The 19,943-nt window shown below is 54.2% G+C and overlaps 5 protein-coding genes and 1 non-coding gene across 6 annotated transcripts; 3 read left to right on the top strand and 3 right to left on the bottom strand.

Annotated features, from left to right (window-relative positions):
- Window positions 1–1,769: 1,769 nt before the first annotated feature.
- C8A04DRAFT_28489 (major facilitator superfamily domain-containing protein) lies at window positions 1,770–3,808 on the top strand (the record flags this gene model as incomplete). The annotated part of the gene is made up of 6 exons (XM_062780660.1): window positions 1,770–2,096; window positions 2,154–2,247; window positions 2,325–2,598; window positions 2,667–3,132; window positions 3,202–3,474; window positions 3,545–3,808. 6 exons carry the CDS (start codon window positions 1,770–1,772, stop codon window positions 3,806–3,808), a joined length of 1,698 nt encoding a protein of 565 aa, XP_062637287.1.
- A 588-nt stretch (window positions 3,809–4,396) lies between these two features.
- On the top strand, window positions 4,397–4,496 carry C8A04DRAFT_t70. Its single transcript has one exon. It is a non-coding gene; the product is annotated as a tRNA-Ser (tRNA).
- A 1,844-nt stretch (window positions 4,497–6,340) lies between these two features.
- C8A04DRAFT_28487 (uncharacterized protein) lies at window positions 6,341–7,567 on the bottom strand (the record flags this gene model as incomplete). The annotated part of the gene is made up of 2 exons (XM_062780659.1): window positions 6,341–6,651; window positions 6,709–7,567. The coding sequence occupies 2 exons, from the start codon at window positions 7,565–7,567 to the stop codon at window positions 6,341–6,343; spliced, it is 1,170 nt and encodes a 389-aa protein (XP_062637286.1).
- Window positions 7,568–8,063: 496 nt separating this feature from the next.
- C8A04DRAFT_11981 (glycosyl hydrolase family 3 N terminal domain-containing protein) lies at window positions 8,064–11,030 on the bottom strand (the record flags this gene model as incomplete). The annotated part of the gene is made up of 4 exons (XM_062777173.1): window positions 8,064–10,057; window positions 10,122–10,510; window positions 10,578–10,732; window positions 10,956–11,030. The coding sequence occupies 4 exons, from the start codon at window positions 11,028–11,030 to the stop codon at window positions 8,064–8,066; spliced, it is 2,613 nt and encodes an 870-aa protein (XP_062637285.1).
- Window positions 11,031–14,245: 3,215 nt separating this feature from the next.
- Window positions 14,246–17,402, bottom strand: C8A04DRAFT_37135 (putative small nuclear ribonucleoprotein; the record flags this gene model as incomplete). Its single annotated transcript, XM_062783781.1, has 10 exons — window positions 14,246–14,288; window positions 14,345–14,424; window positions 14,513–14,528; window positions 14,592–14,630; window positions 14,734–14,831; window positions 14,900–14,921; window positions 14,994–15,026; window positions 15,853–16,915; window positions 16,980–17,284; window positions 17,344–17,402. 10 exons carry the CDS (start codon window positions 17,400–17,402, stop codon window positions 14,246–14,248), a joined length of 1,758 nt encoding a protein of 585 aa, XP_062637284.1.
- A 996-nt stretch (window positions 17,403–18,398) lies between these two features.
- C8A04DRAFT_12026 (mannose-6-phosphate receptor binding domain-containing protein) lies at window positions 18,399–19,794 on the top strand (the record flags this gene model as incomplete). The annotated part of the gene is made up of 4 exons (XM_062777190.1): window positions 18,399–18,772; window positions 18,838–19,009; window positions 19,067–19,513; window positions 19,642–19,794. The coding sequence occupies 4 exons, from the start codon at window positions 18,399–18,401 to the stop codon at window positions 19,792–19,794; spliced, it is 1,146 nt and encodes a 381-aa protein (XP_062637283.1).
- Between the last annotated feature and the right edge of the window lie 149 nt (window positions 19,795–19,943).

The following is a 19,943-nucleotide window of genomic DNA, read 5'->3' as shown; positions in this document are numbered from 1 at the left end:
GACATAATCAATTGGGCTGACTAATACTCGCGGACCCGCGACTCTAGTGGGCGCCAAAAGCTGTCATTTCTTACTCATCATGCAAGATGGAGCAGTGCGGGATTCTCCGTCTCTTGTGAACGCCAGGGGCTCTTGGCGTCGTATTTATATTGTACGGATTCCACCTGCCGAGTTTCTATCCATATCGATGGTGGGGGCTCTCCAGTCTTGTATCGTTTGTCAAAAGAACTGTTGGGCGGCGGCCAAGACTGCACTTTCCATCAGCGTCATTGGCGGGTTAGGGTTGTTGCAGTGCCGTTGAAACAATTCACGCCCTATAATTAGCCCAACCTCTTGGACCTCACTTCATCCTGTTCATCCTCAACCCTTGCTCATCACCATCCAATTCAGCATCGAATTCAGCATGAATCCGAGTGTCGGTGTCGTGAACGCGGTGCCGATCCGTGAGCAAGCTGCAGTGACGCTTGTTTCGGCCGTCGTTATCTGATAAGGAAGGAATGGGTTGCAGCATGGAACCTTCAACGGACGTTCGATTTGGGATACCCGCGCTGGTGGCGAGATTCCTCTAAAAGCGGTGCTCTTCCCGGCGTGGGGTGACGATGGTGTGATTCTACATTGGAGTGACGAAGTTTCAATGAGTTCCAGCAGCGAAACGCACCTGTGGATATCTGGGGCCCATGCATCACGACTCACGAGGGCAGCAAACGATACCACGAACTCCTACTGCAACGAGTCAGACGCAAGAATCCAACCAACTCAGCCGAAAAGGGGGCTATCAAAGCGCTTCGAATATCAGAAGGCAGGAAGCAAATGCAGGTCAAGCAATAGCCCACTGCAGATGTTTTTGCGGGGGGGAAGCTCCTTGGCAACCGACCACTCACACGCGAGATATCCGAATCATCTCATCGGAGCCGGAATCACGACAACTCCACCCACATCACCAACCTTGCTCTCGGTCACACAACACCTAAACACCCCTTGTTGTTCCCTCACTTTCACGACTTTTTTCTTCACAACAACCACCCAAAACCGGCCGCGATGGAGCCCCACGTTCCCAAGGGCCTGTCGGTCGGTCGGATTTAAGCCGCGAACAACGGGTACCAAGCCCCGGGAAGGATAGAGGCGTCAGCCGGGCGAACCAGGACAAGCCTCGGGTATCGGGGAAGACCCCTCCAGCAGCAGATAATGCTGTTGGTTGCATCCGTACCGTGCGCGGCATGGGGTTGTCTTGCGAAGAATCCGACCGTGGCTGCCAGGGAAGATTCCAGGAGACCACGAGGGATATGGTGGTATCCTGAGACCTGAGGAGTGAGATAATGATTCCAGACAAAACGCCCTATCTCCACCCTGACGTTGCCTGACCACCGCCCGGGCCAGAAGTTCACCCCGTTTCTCGGGCCTGGGTCACCGAAACCGGTAGGTATCAGCTATCACGCCATATGTGGACGAATGCGAGAATGCCTCCATCGTCAACGGCCGGCATACTCCCGCCGCGCATGCAGCGTACCCTCGACAATGGGATTGCTAGGATGGAGTGGAGGGGGACACAAATAGTTCACCCGCAGGCGACGATAAATTGGCCACATGCCCCCCCTTCGACATCGTGTGTAACCAGGCTATCTCTTCTCGAGTAACTTCAACCTTCGAAGCTTCAACGCCAACGCGCCGGCGCGCCCCTGCTGTTTGTCCCAATCCGACGGCTTCTAGTCAAGCAAGGATCAACAATTACAGCAGCAGCAACAACAGCAAGCCGTGCACGATCGCAAACCATGGCGAGCCGTCCGGAATCCAGCAGCCCTCCTCCCAAGTCGGGGCTGGTGGGGGAGGAAGACAAAGGGGCCAACGCAGCAGACTCGAAAGACCTCGCGATTCTCGACACGCCCTTTACCAGCGAGGGGTCCGGGTCCGACGAGGAGTTTGAGGAGGATCTCGCCAAGAACCCCTTCCTCGATCCAGACGTCGCTGCCCACTGGCGCGGCGTCTACGAGAGCGCCGAGTACGAGTGCCGTCATGCATTTGACCCGACCGTCACCTGGTCGGAGGAGGAGGAAAGGAAGCTGGTCCGCAAGCTGGACTTTCGGATATGTACCTGGGCGGTATGTGGCGGTCTATCTCGGAGAAATAAAAAAGCAATTGGACTGATGGTTCATTAGTGTGTCATGTTTTTCGCGCTCCAAGTCGACCGTGGAAACCTCACACAGGCGTTGTCCGACAACATGCTGGACGACTTGGGTCTCAATACCAACGGTACGAAGGGTTTCTTTTCTACGTTTGGGTCAAGTGCCAATTCCATAACCACACCTTACTAATTCGTGATGCTATAGACTACAACCTCGGAAACATCACCTTCCTCCTCGCCTTCCTCTTCGCCGAGCTACCATCTCAGCTGGTGTCCAAGAAGCTGGGGCCAGACCGCTGGATTCCCGTCCAGATGGTCCTGTGGTCCGTTGTGGCGATCTCCCAATGCGCGATAACAGGCCGCTCCAGTTTCCTCGCTACACGCGCGCTTCTGGGACTGCTGGAGGGTGGGTTTATCCCGGATATTGTGCTGTGGCTGTCGTATTTTTATACGTCTCGCGAACTTCCAATCCGGTTGAGGTTAGTTCCCGGGAGCCTTTCTTCTACTCTTATCCAGAAGTTTTAAGCTGCTAACGGACGATAAAAAGCTACTTCTGGATGACCCTCTCACTCACCACCATCATCACGTCGCTCCTCGCGTTCGCTCTGCTCCATCTTCGCGGCGTCCACGGCTGGGCCGGCTGGCGCTGGCTGTTCCTGGTCGAAGGCCTGATTACGCTCACAATCGGCCTCCTCTCCTTCTTCAACATGCCCGCCTCCGCCGTGCAGACCAAGACATGGTTTCGCCCCAAGGGCTGGTTCAACGACCGCGAGATCACCGTCCTCGTCAACCGTGTTCTCCGTGACGACCCTTCCAAGGGTGATATGCACAACCGTGAGGCCATTACGCCGCGTCGGCTGTGGGAGGTTCTCAAGGATTACGACCTGTGGCCGATGTATGCCATCGGTCTTGTGTCCTTTATTCCGCAGACCCCGGTCGATAAGTATCTCACGCTGATACTCCGGTCGGTTGGCTTCGACCAATTCACGACGAACTTACTCACCATCCCCGCGGTAGGCCCCCTTTTTCCAACTCCACCACCACTTTATGACCTAAATCACTGATTTCGCTCTCATCCTTAGACCGTCGGTCATATCATTTGCCTTTTAATCATCACCCGCATTTCCGAGTATCTCAACGAGCGTGCCCTCGTCGGCATGATGCAAAATGTTTGGATTTTGCCCTGTGTGATTGCCCTACGTTTCTGGCCCGGCCTCATCAACAACGCCTGGGGTACCTACGCTCTCGTTAGTGTCTTACTGGCGTATCCTTACTGCCACGCCATCAACGTTGCCTGGGTCTCCAAGAACGCCAACAATGTCGGCAGTCGAACTGTTGCCTCCGCGTTGTATAATGTAAGCCCATGCCACCTCTCTCTCATTATCCCTTAGTTGTATTTCGAAAGATCTAACCACCACCTCACAGATCTCCGTACAACTCGGCAACATCTGTGCTTCCTTCGCCTACCAAGACTACGACAAACCGTACTACCACGACGGAAACACCAAACTGATCGCCATCGACATCCTCGCCATCCTTACCTTTATCGTGGCCAAAGTCTATTATGTCTGGCGTAACAAGCAAAAAGAAAAGACCTGGAAGAGCATGAGCGAGCCGGAGCGTATCGAGTACACCAGGTACAACAAGACCAAGGGGTCGAAGCGGTTGGACTTTCGGTTTGCACACTAAACGGTTGGAGTTGGTTTCGGGGTTTGGGCTGGGTTGGGTTGGAGTGGGAAAAGGGTGCTGCATTGGGTATGGGAGTGATTTTGACACACACCCTATTTCGAATCTAGAGCGTCTAAGGGGTCAAGACCGTCAGGTCGAATTACACAAAAGAAGTCGTGGGTCAACCCACCGAATGAAAAGAGAAGTCAAAACAAGCCTAGCCAATACAAAAAAAAAGTTACAAACGATCCCCATTGTGTCATTCAGGTACTCGTACTCAAATGGTCCAAATCCAAGTTCAACAGGTAGGTACCACGCTGAGCGGAGAAACGCGCCCAAATGTGAAGTATCGTCGTCACTCAAACCAAAACTGAAAGTCACCAGGTTTAACCCAGCACAACCTAACCAACCCCTCCCCAAACCCAAATGCATTCCTGCTCATGGAAAAAAAACCACCTGATCCCGTTAACTCATAAAATAACGTTAACTCGAACGTCATCACTCCATCGCCAGGCAACCAGGCTAGATTCGACCCCACCAATGCCCCACCTCGCAAACAGCATTCATAAACCCCACCCTCCCCCCAAATCTCCATGCAAAATCCCACCAGTCACTTTGGCGGAGTGGTTAACGCGCTGCCCTGCTAACTCATAATTAGCAGTCTAAGGCAGTTCCTTCGGGAGCGTAGGTTCGAATCCTACAGGTGACGCTTACTTTTTTCGTTTTTTTCTTTTTTTTACTTTTATTCTTTTATTCTTTTCTATCTCGTCCACCTCCTCTTCCTCAATCATGAGCTTATCGTGCATTTCATGCATGCATGCTATTTGTAGCTTTTTATTCTCTAGGTGACGATGATCCCTGGTGGTGGTAACGTTAGAGTTCCTCGGTTGGGGAATGACTTGCTGACGCCCCATCACTGCGACGACGGCGGGGTTCCCCAAACAGGGGCAAAGTCAATAAAAGGGGCCGAAAAACGCACACCAAGTAACCAAAAAGCCCACCAGCTTCACTCGCAGCACACATATCACCTCAAAGACATCATATCTCTCAATCAGAATACGCTGGTGTATTACCGCTGTGAAATCACGCTAAAGGTATGTAACCAAAGCAAACATGCGACAACACCACATCTTCCCCCAACCCATCAACCCAATCAATGTCTCCTCCTTCTCCTTCCCCTCCGATTTCTACCACCATTCCTCTTTCTACCCCCCCGACCCCTGTCCGCCACCAGACTAGTCAAATCCCCACCGGTATCATCATTCCCATCCTCATCATCAGCGCCATCTCGATAGTCACCGCGAGCACAAAGGACACGGTCCCTATTAGGCGGTATATCCTCCCACCGTCTCGCGCTCCGTGGCGGAGCCACATACTTGTACCCATTGGCAAAAATAAGCGTGTTGGCGCCATCATCCTCGATGGCCTCGCTCGGGATCATCAACTCTGCTCCTACCGCCTTTGCCAAGAAGCGCAGCCTGTCCCTGTCGGTCGTTTGGTCATCTCGCCGGGCAGTAGCGGCCTCCAGCGGTGAAATTTGACCCCTCTGGCTAATTACGTATCCTCTGGGCAGAAGCCGACGGTAAGGAACACTGACCTTGGCGACATGAGGAAGGCGTTTCATTACGATGATGGCATCGGCCTCATAACGCATTGCTCCGAGAATGGTAAAATCGAACTTGAAGTAGAACGGCGCCATACTTTTCAAGGTATACAAGAACCCGCAGGCACCGAGCTCGTCCATTTGCTGACAGAATTCCACCATGATTTTGGAGCCCAAGCCTTTTCGTCGGTGGCCAGGCAAGATGTTGAGATGGATGATCCCTAAGAAAAGGAGAGGGGCCGTCAGCAATGCTTCCGACGAGTGAGAACTAGAAGATCGGGAGTACTAGAGGCCGTCAACTTACGGCAGACTAACGCGTTGTTTCCTAATATCGCGTAAAACCTCCACCTCTGTCTGAAGACAAAATGTAGAATCGCAAACCATACAGGGGCGTCCATGTCGTCGGGCAGAAACAGGGCCGAATTTGAGTCGTGTCCCCTCTCCTCCCATTCGACAAGGCCATCCGCTATGTCGGTCAGACACGAGGCCAAATCCACCTCACTGCTGTATTCCCACGAAACAAGCGAATATGATCGAGCACGGCAGGTGAGATCAATATTGAAATCCTGCCACTGCGCTCCGGGGGGCATCTCACAACCAACGTTGGCCGGTATGTCCCAACTGATCCGTCCCGTGCTTTCGTTCCATAACCCGTCAATCATAACTCGCAAGAACCAACTCACAGTTTCAGGTGTCTCGTGCCGCTCCTCCGGTCCCAATGAAGTGGCGGGGTCCCGGAGAGTTAGGGGAAAAGAATGTTCCCAACGGGTTGAACGTGGAAACGGGATGATACCAGCTTGAACTATGTCGATGAGCAACCCCATGGTACGTAAAATCGAATCCCGGCCCAAATCAGGACATATGTTGGCGTTGACTCTCTGCAGCGCAACGTTCGCCTCATCTCCCAGAGTTCCCATGCTGATTGGGACTCTTCCAATATCCAGGGGCCCCTAAGCTCTTTCAGCCGGGTTGTTCCCCGCCGCCTTAGTAACACCTTTGTCCTCCGTCACAATGTTTTGGCCCACCAAGTGATCCAGAACGATGCCCATGATATCCTCAGCCATTCCCAGTGGGAGCTCTGGGTAAGCATCCTTTATGGCTTCTACTACCTTGTCCATATTCACAAATTTGTCTAGTCGACGTATCTGTGGGAGCCGAAGCATGCCTCCCCAGATGCCAGTATTCAAGGTCGGTATTTCATGTGCCCCGGCGAGACCGTTGTTGTGCCGTTCCATTGCGGCCATCACACGAGCAGCCAATTCTGGTGTAATGTTAGGTAAAGCCGCTGTCCCTTTTTTTGCTGTGCGAGACGCGGCACCAGATTCAGGAACACCGGTTTTGCCGGAACTCGTATCGGGTGGCACCGTGTTGGATGCTGCATTCGATGTTGTTGTCTTGCACCCTGACTTAGACACTGGTTTGGATGCTGGCTCAGACGCTGACTTGGGCATCGTCTCGTGCGCCGTTTTAGACGTTGTGTTAGTCGTAGCGTTCGATTTTGTCTTCGATGTTGTGTCGGGTACCGTGGTAGACGCCGTCTTCGACTCGCCGTTAGACGCAGCGTTGGAAGCCGTGTTGGATACTGTGTTGGATGCTGCGTTGGACGTTGTGCTAGATGCCGCCTCGGTCGCCGTCTCACCCGCTGTGTTGGACGCAGTATTGGGAACCGTCTCGGACGATGTGTCGGATCCCGCAGTGGGCGTTGTAGGAGACTTTGTGTCGGGCTCCGTATCGGGTTTTGTAGCGGACGGAGCGCCCCTAATGCCACGAGCGAGATCGAGCGCCTTGGCCACGTTCTTTTCCAAGGCCGTCAACGTGTCGATCAAGGCATTCGTCGGGGCTGAGCCGTCCTCCGCTGAGCGGTCCTTTCCCAAGCAAACATCGGGTTGGGACGTCTGGGGCGGTTGCTGGTTCCGAGTACATTCGTGATAGGAAGGGGGTTTGCCAGCCGACCGTTTGTCAAAAGCTTCATCGATGAGAACTCGGATGAACGTCTCAGCAACGGTCTCTGCTAAGGTGTGTCGATGTCGGGCGTTGCGACGGGTAGTCTTTGTCGGTTGGGATGGTCCAGATGCCGTATCGGAGTTATTGACATCGTCTTGGCTGGGAGTAGCGTTGGTAGGGCTTTGGGCGGAAGCCCCTTTGCCACCAACACCGCCGCCGGTCTTTTTCGGCATGCTGAAATGATATTGTCGAGTATCTTAGGGGGGGCGAAGTGGTGTGCGTCTAAGGAAAGGATAGTGGTAAAACATAAGGGATGTCTAGGAAAATGAAATGCCCATGTAAACAACGGGGAGCCATACTATGTAACCAAAGTGTCTGGAGTTCTCGGACACCGAAAATGGCATCTACGTCTTAGCCGTGGAAGCATCATGCTAAAAAGGAAAGAGGAGGTTGTCCGACTGCACTTGGAAAGCGCGATGTTGTCAGCAGAGACCGATACCTGCAAGAGAATAGGACCACCGAAATAAAACACATCAGCCTATTTCCTCACGTCACAATCCCACATCAAACGTCAACATGCGTGGCCAAAAATACTTGAAGACTAGGTAAGATAACGATTAAGAGCTAATATTAACATGGAAGGTAATTGCTGTAAGCTCGCCACGCCTTCTTTATTTTACACCCAAAATAATTACGCGTTCCGCAATAGATCAATTACGGCGCTTCACCTCAAGCCAGCTCGATCTGGAGATCAAGCTTGCGGCTGCTCCTCCCCACATACGCGATCTTCTTGTGGTCGCTAATGACCCAGTCCTGGGCCTCGGTGTCCCAGTTGCTCAGATCACGGCGGGTCAGGCGAGCAGTGAACTGGGTGGTCTGACCGGGGTCGATACGCAGACGGTCAAAGTCGCGCAGCACAACCTTCGGGTCATCGGGGCCACCAAGCGACAGGTACAGCTGCGGCACCTCCTCGCCGACAATCGAGCCGGTGTTGGTGATGTCGGCGGTGATGGTGTACATGATGTCGTACAGCTGGCGGTTGCCACCAGGAGAGTTGCCGCCCGAGGAGCGAAGGTACGGCTGGGCATCGCTGTCGGTGGCGTGCGGCGGAAGGAACTCCTCGGCGGTCTGGCCGTAGTGGGGGTCCGCGGAAGCCTTCTTAGCGTCGGTAGTGTTGAGGTAGGGGTAGATGTACTGGTAAATGTACGGGAACTCATCCTTGGGGAAGAGGTAATCGCTCAGGTCTTCCGAGTAGTTGCCAAAGGTCGGGGCCGCGTCGGTCTTGCCAACCGTGGGAGTGTACTTGCCGGCGCCAGACTTCTCAACCTTGATGTTGCTGTACTCGAAAGTCGTGTAGCTCAGACCATAGCCAAATTCGTACAGGACCTCGGCGCCAGCCTTGTCGAACTGGCGGTAGTCAATGAAGACGCCCTCGGTAAAGTCCACCTGCGGCGCGTCACCACCGTTGTTCGGCTTGTACAGGATGTCGGCACCGTAGTCCTCGCGGGTCTTGCCCCAAGTGAAGGGAGAACGAGCCGCAGGGTTAACATTGCCGTAAAGAACATCAGCAATCGAGTTACCGGACTCCTGACCCGGCATGCCAGCCCAGAGGATGGCCGTGATGTTCGGGTTGTCATACCACTCCGTGAGCAGCACGGGGCCAGGGGTGTGAAGCACAACAATGGTGTTGTCGCACCAACTTGACACGTTCTTGACCAGGTCATCGCCGTTCTTCCAGAGGGTCAGGTTCTTGCGGTCACCCATGTTGCCATCGACGTTGATGTAACCCTCACCCGAGTCGGCGTTGACGAAAACGATGGCGGTGACGTTGGCCTGGGACACCAGAGCCTTAGTCTTGTCGGGGGCATAGTTGGTCAGAACGCTCTCGTACCGGCTGCCGTCCTGGATAGCGCGAGCCTGGAGAGCAGAGTCGGGGGAAACGAGGTAAGGGAAGGTGGCTGTGCCCGAACCCCAGCCCATGCCAAGTGTACCGTCGTCACAGCCGTGATCGCTGCACCCGTTGGGGCCGTTGGGGTTAGAGCCAGCATCTTCACCAATGACGGCAATAAACTTGGGCTTCTTCAGAGGAAGAGAGCCGGTGTTCTTGAGCAAGACGGTGCCCTTCGCGGCGATCTCGCGGATGAGAGAGCCATGGTCCTCGCGGACATCAACGTGGGAGTTGATCTCTTGGTAACCCTCCTGGGCAACCCAGTGAACAGGGCCGTACGTGTCCGATGTCCAGAATGAGAAGTTGATCGGGTCCATGTCAATGGTACCGCGGACCTTGAACAGCGCAGCCATGATTCGCAGGGCCATGTCGTCGACACGGTAGGCCGGGACCGTACCGTTGAGGACCGCGAGCGTGAGGTTCGTGCCCCAGTAACTGAGGCCGGTGTTAAATTCGGTGTCACCCGGCATAGACATGTCGAGACCAGCGACGGCGCTGGCGGCGCCGGTATGCTGAGCCTGCCAATCACTCATGACGAAACCCTGGAAACCAAGCTCATCCTTCAAGAGGTTGTTGAGGAGCTTCGAGTTCTGGCAACCGTACGAGTTGTTGACCTGAGTGTACGAGCACATGATGGAACCAACGCCGGCGCGGATGGCATCGGCAAAGGGCCACAGGTAGAGCTCGTGCATGGTCTTGTCGTCGATGTTAGAAGAGAGGGACTCGGCAATGTCGTACCCATAACCGTGGGATTCACCCGTCTGCCTAAAGTTCTCTGAGCAGATGAATTAGTATCGCTCCATTTCGGCAAGGAACCGCGAAACAAACGCAAAACTCACCTTGCTCGTTACCGACAAAGTGCTTCGCGCAAGCGATTGTGCCAGCGTCCTGCATACCGGACACGGTCTGAGCCATGCCAATACCGGTGAGGACGGGGTCGACCGAGAAGCCTTCCCAGTTACGGCCACCCTCAGGAGAACGGCCAATCGGGCCCGCAACGGGGCCCAACAGAACGGTGATGCCCTTGCCCTTGGCCTCGCTGCCCATAGCAAAGCCGCGGCGGTACATCAGGACGCGGTCCCAGGTGGCCGCCGTCGTCTGACCGGAGGGGAAGGCCGAGTTGTAGTCAGACCCGCGGACGCCAATGGGCGCATCGTGCATGCAAAGACTACGAAGACCCAAGCGAGGAATCGCGCCGACCTGGCCAACACACTGCTCTCCTTGCCAACTGTGTTCCTGTTAGTACTTCCGCCGGTACTTGTGTCGAACAACACGTCCACTGGGGCTGAACTCACCCAACACCGGTCGTCAGGTTGACCTTCTCAGCGAGAGTCAACTGGGAGACGAAATCTTTCGCCTGGATATACGCCTCCGCCCATCCATCGGCCTCGGGATTCATCCATGGCGAAGGGTAGTAGGGATCGGACTTGGCGACATCTCGCTTGTGAATCTGTTGCGGATTGCGGTCAGCAATTGATGCAGCGGGGAGTACAAGTAGCCATTGAGCTACTGATCGGAGTTGCATTTTGACCACAGCTTTCAACGTTCAACAATGCCGCCAGTCTTGCTTCAACGAAGGTGCAATGGGCGCAACAATTCGTAGGCGGGGAACCTAACGAAAGGGGGAAATGGGGAACCTGAGGGATGTATCCATATTTCGGCATGTCTCATACCTTATCGACGGGGTTAAAAGTAGCCGCAGCAACAAGTGTGCCGCCGAGCAGGCAAGAAAGCGCGGAGGCCTTCATACTGAGCTGTGTGTGGTGAGATCCGAACGATGACCACCTCGCACAGGAGTTTAGGACGCTGCAGCGGCCCGAGAGTATTGGAGACACAAAAGATCACCGTCGGGACGAGCCAAGGGGCGAGACATGCTACGCGGCGGGAGCCAGTCCCGCGGCTATATAACTCCCTTCCAAGGTTCCTCCTCTCGCCTGGATCCAGCCCGATGACAAAATGATCCACGAGGGGATCGGCCCTTCGCTCACACGGCGTGAGCGTGGCGGACGGCAGGGTGCCGTTGTGCCGTTGAAGTGCACGCCAAGTTTTTCGGTTCCCATGCCGCTGGCGAGGCGAGCGCGGGTGCCGACCCCGGGCCATCGGCCATCGTGGAGAGTGTGGGGTCCTGCCGTCCTGCAAGATCCCTCCATTCTGCGCAAGGCTAGACGGGACGAACGGCGAAGGGCAGAGAAGAGGATTCGGCGTTGCATCGCGCCCTTGCTGGCCGTGACTTGGAAGCAAGCTCACGCGTTCGGAGGGCCGAGGGCCAGAAACGGGCCGATCTACTCTGGTAGAAAAGCAAGGGTTGAAGTCATCTCGCAGGCCGGCCAGACCCTGCACAGCTTGGCAATTGGGGTACTGCGGGGAAAGATCAACCGGTCGGAGAAGTGCAGGTTATGATTGTTTGGCTCACCCATCCATCCGCCCTGCGAAGCAGCTGTGGAAATTGAAATTGAGGTCGAAAACGGGAATTGTTCCAAAGGAAAACCCAAGTTCTTCCATGTGCAGCACAGGGGCGCAATTACCACCCCAAGCTGGCGGCCGTTCCTGCCCTGGATGGCCTCCCCCATCCGTTTGTCCCTTCCAACAAACACAACAAAGTGGGCTCAGTGGGGTCGCCTAGCAAAAAAACATCGCTGCTCACAGACCACCGACTTCTCTCCATACCAACAGCGGCACACTCTGTACCTGCCTATTCCAGACACTTGTCGCGCAAGAATTCGGCAGAGTCCTTCGATAGAGTTTCCCGTGTTTGCTTCAACCGTCGACAGAAGTTTGTGGTCATTGTCCCCGTTTTCCAAGAAGTAGGCCGCGTCAAATCACAAAATGAACGCGGTTCGCACAACTTACGCCCAAAACCCACCTTGGAACTGGGTACAAATTATATAGCGATCGGCATTCTCGACCCAAGTCGAGACATGCAATGCTCACCCGCTGAGGAGGCAGCCATATTTCACAACCGTGGCAAAGCCCCCGATCCTCGGAGAGCATTGTCTGTGTTCTTCCACGTGTAGTGGACCGCGTGTGTAGGGTGTGTTGGGTAGGCTGTAGGGGAGAATGATGACGCTGCCCTTCCATCGCGGCAACCGGCAACAAAGTGCTAGCCCGGGGGCCCGGTACCTCCGTCCGGGTTGTGTTTTCCTGATGTCAGCACCACCCTCCTCCCCACACAAACACAAAATCGTCGAACCAACTTTGGCCTCCCCCAACTTTTTCCCCGCGCTCACCCCGCAAAATTCACAGCCCCAAGTCCAAGTTCCCACCACAGTTTACACACAATGCTGTGTGTGGCCCTGAATGGTAGCACCGTCGCAGCCAACCTCAAGCCTCGTGCTTCCACACACATCGGCCCTTTTCTCAAAGGGCTCCGTCAAGCGCTTGAGACTGGAGCAAGCGGTTGACGCCCCCAACGCCCTAGACGCCCAACGAAAAAAAACGTCGTGGTATTGTTTGTCATCTTACCACCATGGCATCGTTACATGGCGTCTTTGGCCTCAGGCTGCAGCCTATCTTCGAACACCACCTGATGGGGAGGCAGGGAACGCTGTCGTTACTTTTTCCTTTTACGAACCTCCCCAACAACTTGGTTCGTCCCTGTCAGATGGTATCACGTAATCCAAAAAACCCGAGTCCCTGGAACGAATTTGGCAAGCCGGCGAGATCACTGGACATTGACAGGTAGGTTTAAAACCGGCGGCATTCTCCATCCAGTAGCCCAACTCGCACAAGTCCGGCGATGCAAGCGGCTTGGTTCCGGGCCGAATCACGCTTGGCAACGCCGAAGCCTCGCCAGTTGACCCGAGTGCTTGAGCTCCCCCTCAGCAAAGTCTCAGAGCATCCACAAGCGCCTTTTTCCGTCCGACCGTGTTCCACAAGATCGCGGGAGTCGGCGGGAAGGAGAAAATGCCAAGTCAAATTTGCATCTGTGCCATGGTAAAACACCCCGACCAGCGCACCAGTCACAACTAGTGACTCGAGGTTGAAGGAAGAGCCATATTCCGGCCCCCCAGACGAGTCCAGGCCTCGCCAGTGTCTCCTCTGTTTTCAAATCATACGGAAGGAGCACGTCTGGATTCCGACACCAAATCGCTCACTCGTTTCCCAGCCTCTCCCTCACACTGTAACGCGTCTCAGCCAGCCCGAGGCGCTTTATCCCCCCGGTCGTGTACCCTACTACATAGTATGTAACGGGTTGGCATCAACGTTGCTGTTACAAAATCAGCTACTTCTTTCACCTCATGGCCCAATGATGCCTCTGTTCGCTGCTGTCCCATGTGTCACTGTGATACTATTTCCTCGATCACTAGGAGGCTAGTATTTACCCGGTAACACGCGGGATGAGGGAGCCGGGAGTTGGGTATGTCTCATATGAGTAATGCTAGGGCATCAACTAATTACCAGAGGAGCTATCAGGCTCCCTTCTCATAATTGTTATCATCATCTTCACCTTGGATAAGATCAGTAATTAATCTGATGAGAACTATCAAGTGGCCAGGGGTGTTTCTCTCAAACCAGGAGCTTATCAAGCTCGACCTCATTAATTATATTTCGCCAATGGCTACTTTCATCGGTGGACTCAACATAACTAGCCCAATGATTCAAAGTCCAGCTCACGCAATTTGTAGTAGACCTCAGAACCAAATATTTTCATTAACTCCCAGCTGAAAGTCTAGCACATCGGTTCAACTTGGCAATTAACCAAAGTCATGCACACAAACGCCTAATGGGGGACGCCTAACCTCAATCTATTTTGCCATCTCGAACATTCCGTCTCGTAGAGAATCGAGTGACGGCACCAACCATCATGGACAACCTCGCCGGCCTCAACTCAACGGTAGGCAACCGCTGCCTCACAACCCTTGAGGGGTCAGACATCCCCGGGCTCGGATACCCGGTGGTCGCCTCTCAAACCCCAAAAGCCTGCCCATCATAGCTCCTCAAAATCAATCATACAAAATCGTCTTTAGCTCAGAAGAACGATGATGACACTATCACCACGCAGAAACCTAAATGAGGCGTCAGATTTTGAATTCCCACGGCCCTTAACAAACGGGATACTCACATCTTGCTAATAAATCGATCCTTGTTTACCGGCCTACCCTTCTTGCCGTTGTGTACGGGCGTTTCGGTCCACATTTCTTTCTGCAGGCGAACAGTCAGTTTCATTCTACTCATCTCCGTTGTCGACGAGCCCGGAGCATTTATAAGACTGTGTGCGCAAATGACATACCACATTCTCTAGGATCCTAGAAAACAAAAATCAGTTAGCAAACGAATCCCAAAATGTTTCGCGGGGAGTTAGTTCTTACATGTTGCAGTGGCGGTCAAACGCCTTGACTCTCGCAAGCCTAGTGTTTAGATGCAAAACGGTGTCAGCATGTTCATCCCAACACACTCCCCATCACTCCATCCGCTCAGCCTCTGCACAACGCAAAATCTAGGCCAACTCACAGCTTGCGATTCGACCGAATGCTGATCAGCACCTGTGAATGGCTCCTCACAGCCGTCTGCAGCAGCGACAACGGCCCATTGCTCATCTCCCAGCTTTCCTGTTCGCGTAAACCACGCCCGTCAGCCCCACACTTTCAAAGCTATCTGTTTCCATCGCCGAACATACCAGCTGGGCAATCTCATACTCCCTATTTTGAGTCAGTAATTCTCCTAGCAAAAATAAAACAGCCGAGGCTGGCTAGTGACGGGTCAAAACTCACGTGCACTCATTGCGCGGCTTTTGGAGCAGCGCTCTAGGAAGCAGGGTCGTTAGCAACGGATATCCAAGATTTATATGCAAAATCTTGGATTTCGCACAATGAAAAATGAAACCTGCGGCGCAGGGTCTGCGCCACGTGCCCTCAAGCAAAAATCATAGATTCAAACTCACTGGATGTTGACGTCTGACATATTGGCAACGGATTGTCGTAAAAACCTCCGGTTCAAAGGATAACGGGGAGCAAAAGTCGTGTCGAGAGTACAGGTCGGTTGATGTATGTGATGCAAAACGATGCGATGCTTGAGAACCGTGATGAGCTTGACTAGGCGAAAGCGGTCGGCGAGATGCAAAATGTGGGTCCTGCGATTCAGCAAAACGCGACTTGGGAGGCAGGTCACGTGCAGCTAGGAGAGGCACAGCTCTACACCGCTTTTCCTGATAGGGAATGCGTTTTCGAAAGTGTAAACAAGATCTCGTGAACAACGAGGCAACGCAAAGAATGGAAAAAATATGGACAGGCAAAAGATCAAGGTTCAAATTTGGACAAGGTTATTCATTAACAAGTCTCAGATTAAGCAAAGGTCAGAGCTGCAGTCAGGTTTAGTGTGTGAACATGGGCAGTTTCTTGCAAGATCAAATAGTTATTAGATTTATGCCTATGATACCAGAGATCCCTTTGGGAAGGTCGAGTATCGGCGGTGCGCACAATATAACGCGGACTTTTCTATCACACACACACTCCCAATTACTTCACGCCCTGAAAAAAACCACTTGGGAGCCCTCACAATTACACATACACATCGACCCTCCACAGTCGTCTCGCCTCACCCCTTCAGTATACGTATGGCACAATGCGCCACCTCACAATCTTCTTGTACTTTTCCCAATCCTCACCATACTTGCGCGAGCACTTCTCATCATCCCTGCGGTCACGGTGGATAAGCAGGACAGCGAAGTAAAGCACATAAAAGTAGGTGAAAATCGCCCCCCATCCCTTAGCATCGCCAGGCACGACCTGGCGGCCATCCAACATGCGGACAGCACCCTCGACGGTGGAGCCCGCGGTCAGGATAGTGTAGCCCGCCAGGCCGGTAGGCAAGGAGTACGGCCAGGCCTGCAGCCAATCACCAAAGTAGTTGATGTGGCGGGCGATGCCCCACCAGCCGGAGGTGAGTAGACGGGTGCCGGCCTTAGTCTCGATGTACTTGAGGTGGGCCACAGATGGGTCATTGGGGTTGGTGCGGAAGGCGTTCTTCTGGCTGTTGGATAGGCGGAAGATGGAGAAAGCGGCGAGCAGGAGAGCGCCAACGCCAGCGAGGCCGAGCGGGCCAAGGGTCTGCGGGTGGACGGACAAGTAGCGGGTTTGTTGTGTGTAGACGAATGGTACCCAGACGAGGTCGCCAAAGGAAAGCATCAGGCCGAAACCATCGGTGGTAATGTCGATGGTGGTCAGGATCGCGGGCTCCATGAACTGCGCGTCGAGGACGTAGAGAGCTTGGACGATGGAGATGAAGACGATGCTGTCAGTGACGTATCCGAAAGTGCGGTACTGCTTGGCGATGAAGGCGCAGTTGAGCAGGATCCAGCCCGTCAGGCCAGGGCGAATCTCCATCCACTCCTTGATATCAATCTCGCCGAGGAGCGGGAGCGTAACACGCGGGTTCAGCTCGCGGCCGATAAACCAATCGTAGAGCATATTTCCGGACACACCACCAGCGGCGAGCTGCCGGAATTCGGGGTTGCCCGGCTTGACGCTAAAGCTGCGAACGTAGACATACGTGGCCAGGGCGTATGCGATGAGGATGTCGACGGTGAGAATTTGCAGATAGTTGTCGGTGATAAAAGTCCACAGAGGGAACTCGGCGCCCTGAGCAATGGTACCAGCGAGGCAGATAGCCAAAGTAAACATGGTCGAGGCGAAGGCTAGGCACACATATCGATGTTAGCCTCATTGTACTTTGTACGTGTTAGGGCATGTCTAACTAACCGTTGAACTTGTACTTCAAACGCCCGCCATTCGCAAGTGTAGTCCCCTCGACCTCAGTTCCAGGAAGAATGCGGTAGAGCACGGCGCTAAAAAGGTAATAGGTGAAGAGCCAGCCAGTGGCCTCCCAGCTCACGAGCCCCCTGACACCATCTTCAGGCCAGCCCACTTCTGATTTAAGGGTTTCGAAATCGAGCGATTTGAGGTGGAGGAGTGACGGCGCAGGACAACCGGAGACGTCGTTGCAAGCGAAGGCGAAGGCGTAAATCAAGACTGGTAACCCGAAACTGATAGCTGCAGCACCAGGACTTCGACGCGTTAGCTGAGAACAAGATTGAGTGGAAGGTCTAGACTATCATTGACTTACGGGCCGAAAAATTCGTAGCCATGCGGCTTGGACACGGCTTGTTGCGTTTTGGGTGCCATGGCTGGTTGATTCAGGAGACGTCCCGTTTAGCTATGGCTTGTTCACAACCACGTTCAAACAGGCGCGAAGCCCCCTTTAACTATCTCTTGCGTGTAGAAAACGTCGTCAGCTCTTGTGAGGCGCAACGACAGCGGATCCCGCGGGAAACGACGACAATCGGTCCTTGCAGGTCGTACGCCCTGCTCTAGCGCCGGGAGTCTGTGATCCGGGTGGGCTGTCTTGCGGTGTCCTTTTCGAGCTTTCTTCAGAATGCGATGGCAGAACCCCTGTCGGCACGACGCGACCCGGATGGCCTGATGGCCGGCAAGCCCAATTGGCGACAGGGATGCCGGGACGTTTGGTGCCAGTCCCCACATTAATAGCTTGGCGTCCTTAAGAACGGCTTTTGCCCGAGCCATCAACCATTTGGATTTTCCAAGACTTGGAGCAGTGATCATTGGCAGTCTTCCGGGAACGGTGTGAAGCTGCCGTTGCGCTTGTGGGTTCCCTCGCCCGAACCGAATAACGATGAGATACGAAAAATGATTTGATGTTTGACACAAAGCAATTCTTTCCTCCAAAGTACCGATCAAGTCTTCTCACCAAAATCATGTCCTCTCCAAAAGAACTTTGGGAGCCAAGAAGCCAAGCCTTCCAATGCTGCCCCACGCGAACCCACCAATCACGGTCTGTGTCCGGCACCAACAGAGGACAGGCCACGCCAACTGAACACCGTTGACGAAGCCACCCATCAGGGGTTCTTCAAGATACATCAAGATACATCTTCAACGACCACTTCACCAACGCGCCAGCCGCGTAGGACGCCCCATGATTGCTAATCGCGTCACTCAATCCATGCGAAGCTTGATCGTCCTTGTATGACCGGATCTGCGCTCCCCACACTTCGCTCAGCGCGATAGCGCAACCCCTCGACGACCCGTGCGAGAAGCCGCCCACGCGCACCTCGACTAACAACGACATCCTGTCCGAGTCATCGTCCACATAACCCGACCGTTATGTTCTCCCGAAACACCAGGGGGCTGCTCCTGGCGCTTTTCGCCTTGGCGGCCGTGTCTTCTGCAGAAGAAGCGACCAAAACCGATGATGCACCCACGCCGGCACTGACGCCCTGCGTCGCAACATCGACCGCAGGGGCCTTTTTCGATCTGCGCCCCGATGTGGCCATCGCTGTCGCGGAGGATGAAAAGGCGCCGAAGGGGATACCAACGGAGGACTACATTGCGCGCGGCTGGGACTATGGGTATAACTTTACACTCAACGTGTGCGAGCCGGTAGTGAAGGGGGTGGAAGATGTGGTGGGGGTCAAGGAGTCGTTATGGAAAAACATTAGCGCGTATTATGAGACAAAGGGGAAGGTTTACTCCCTAGGGTAAGATTCTATTTCTCTGCGCACCGAGTCTTTACCTCCCCCGAAAATCTGACATTGTGTAATAGGCAAAGCTCGGGAGAGCTCATGCCCCGCGGGCGCAAATTAGTCCTGCAGTACACGGGAGGGTCGCCATGCGGGCCACCTAGCAGCAGTTGGGACAAACGGGAGATTGTGCGTGAGAATGCGGGCTATAAGCCTTACGACACGGATTTCGACGACGATGATGACGACGCAGGTGTACCCCCTCTCGAGGGCGTGGGCAATGAAGACGAGCAGGATGAGGACGACGGCGAGGACGGCGGCAGCAGGAAGGATGAAGACGGCGATAAGAAGAAGGACGAAGACGATGATAAGAAGAAAGACGAGGACGACAAAGAAGACGAAGACACGGGGAAGGACAGAGAGAAGGACAAGGACCAGGATGAACGCCGGAAGTCCGCCACCATTTCTTTCCTCTGCGACCACGACCCAGACACGCCAACGGCCTTCTCCTTCATCGGCACCGACCCCGACCAATGCGCCTACTTCTTCGAGGTCCGGTCCCAGCATGCCTGCGCCGGAGCCGAACCGCACAAGCCCGGCAGCGTGGGACCGGGGAGCGTCTTCGCCATTATCTTCTTCATCACCGTCCTTGTCTACGTCATGGGCGGCGTCTTTTACCAGCGCACCGTGGCCCACGCCCGCGGGTGGCGGCAACTGCCCAACTACAGTTTGTGGGCGGGGATATGGAGTTTCATCAAGGTATGCTTGCATTGCCGGTGTCTCCGATAATAAGTAATTTTTAATATACGAGGGCGTAAGGATATGGTTGCTTGAGTTGACCACCTTGCTAACCTGCTTGGCCATGTTCCCACCCCCGCGTCCTGCAGGATCTCTTTGTCATCCTCACCGCGTCCTGCGCTCGCTACGTTCCGCGCCGGAGAGGCTACCACTCGCTGTCTGGTTCTCCTTCGGGGAGACACCGCAACCGAGACGACGAAAACCGGCTGATTGATCAGCTTGACGAGGAATGGGATGATTGATGCCGGTCCGCACGACGGAATCTCGCTTTTACTTCTTCTTGCTTTCTACCTTCGCTATAGGGATCCGTACCTTTTGTATGGACCCATTTGTGTTATCATATGCCTCAGCTTGACCTGTTGAGGTGTTTCAAGTTCCTTGTCTCTTTTGG

Source organism: Dichotomopilus funicola, assembly GCF_033296635.1.
Source record: "Dichotomopilus funicola strain CBS 141.50 unplaced genomic scaffold C8A04scaffold_29, whole genome shotgun sequence".
Classification (NCBI taxonomy): domain Eukaryota; kingdom Fungi; phylum Ascomycota; class Sordariomycetes; order Sordariales; family Chaetomiaceae; genus Dichotomopilus; species Dichotomopilus funicola.
The sequence above is the reverse complement of the archived record's forward strand: the minus strand, read 5'-3'. Positions and strand labels throughout refer to the sequence as shown.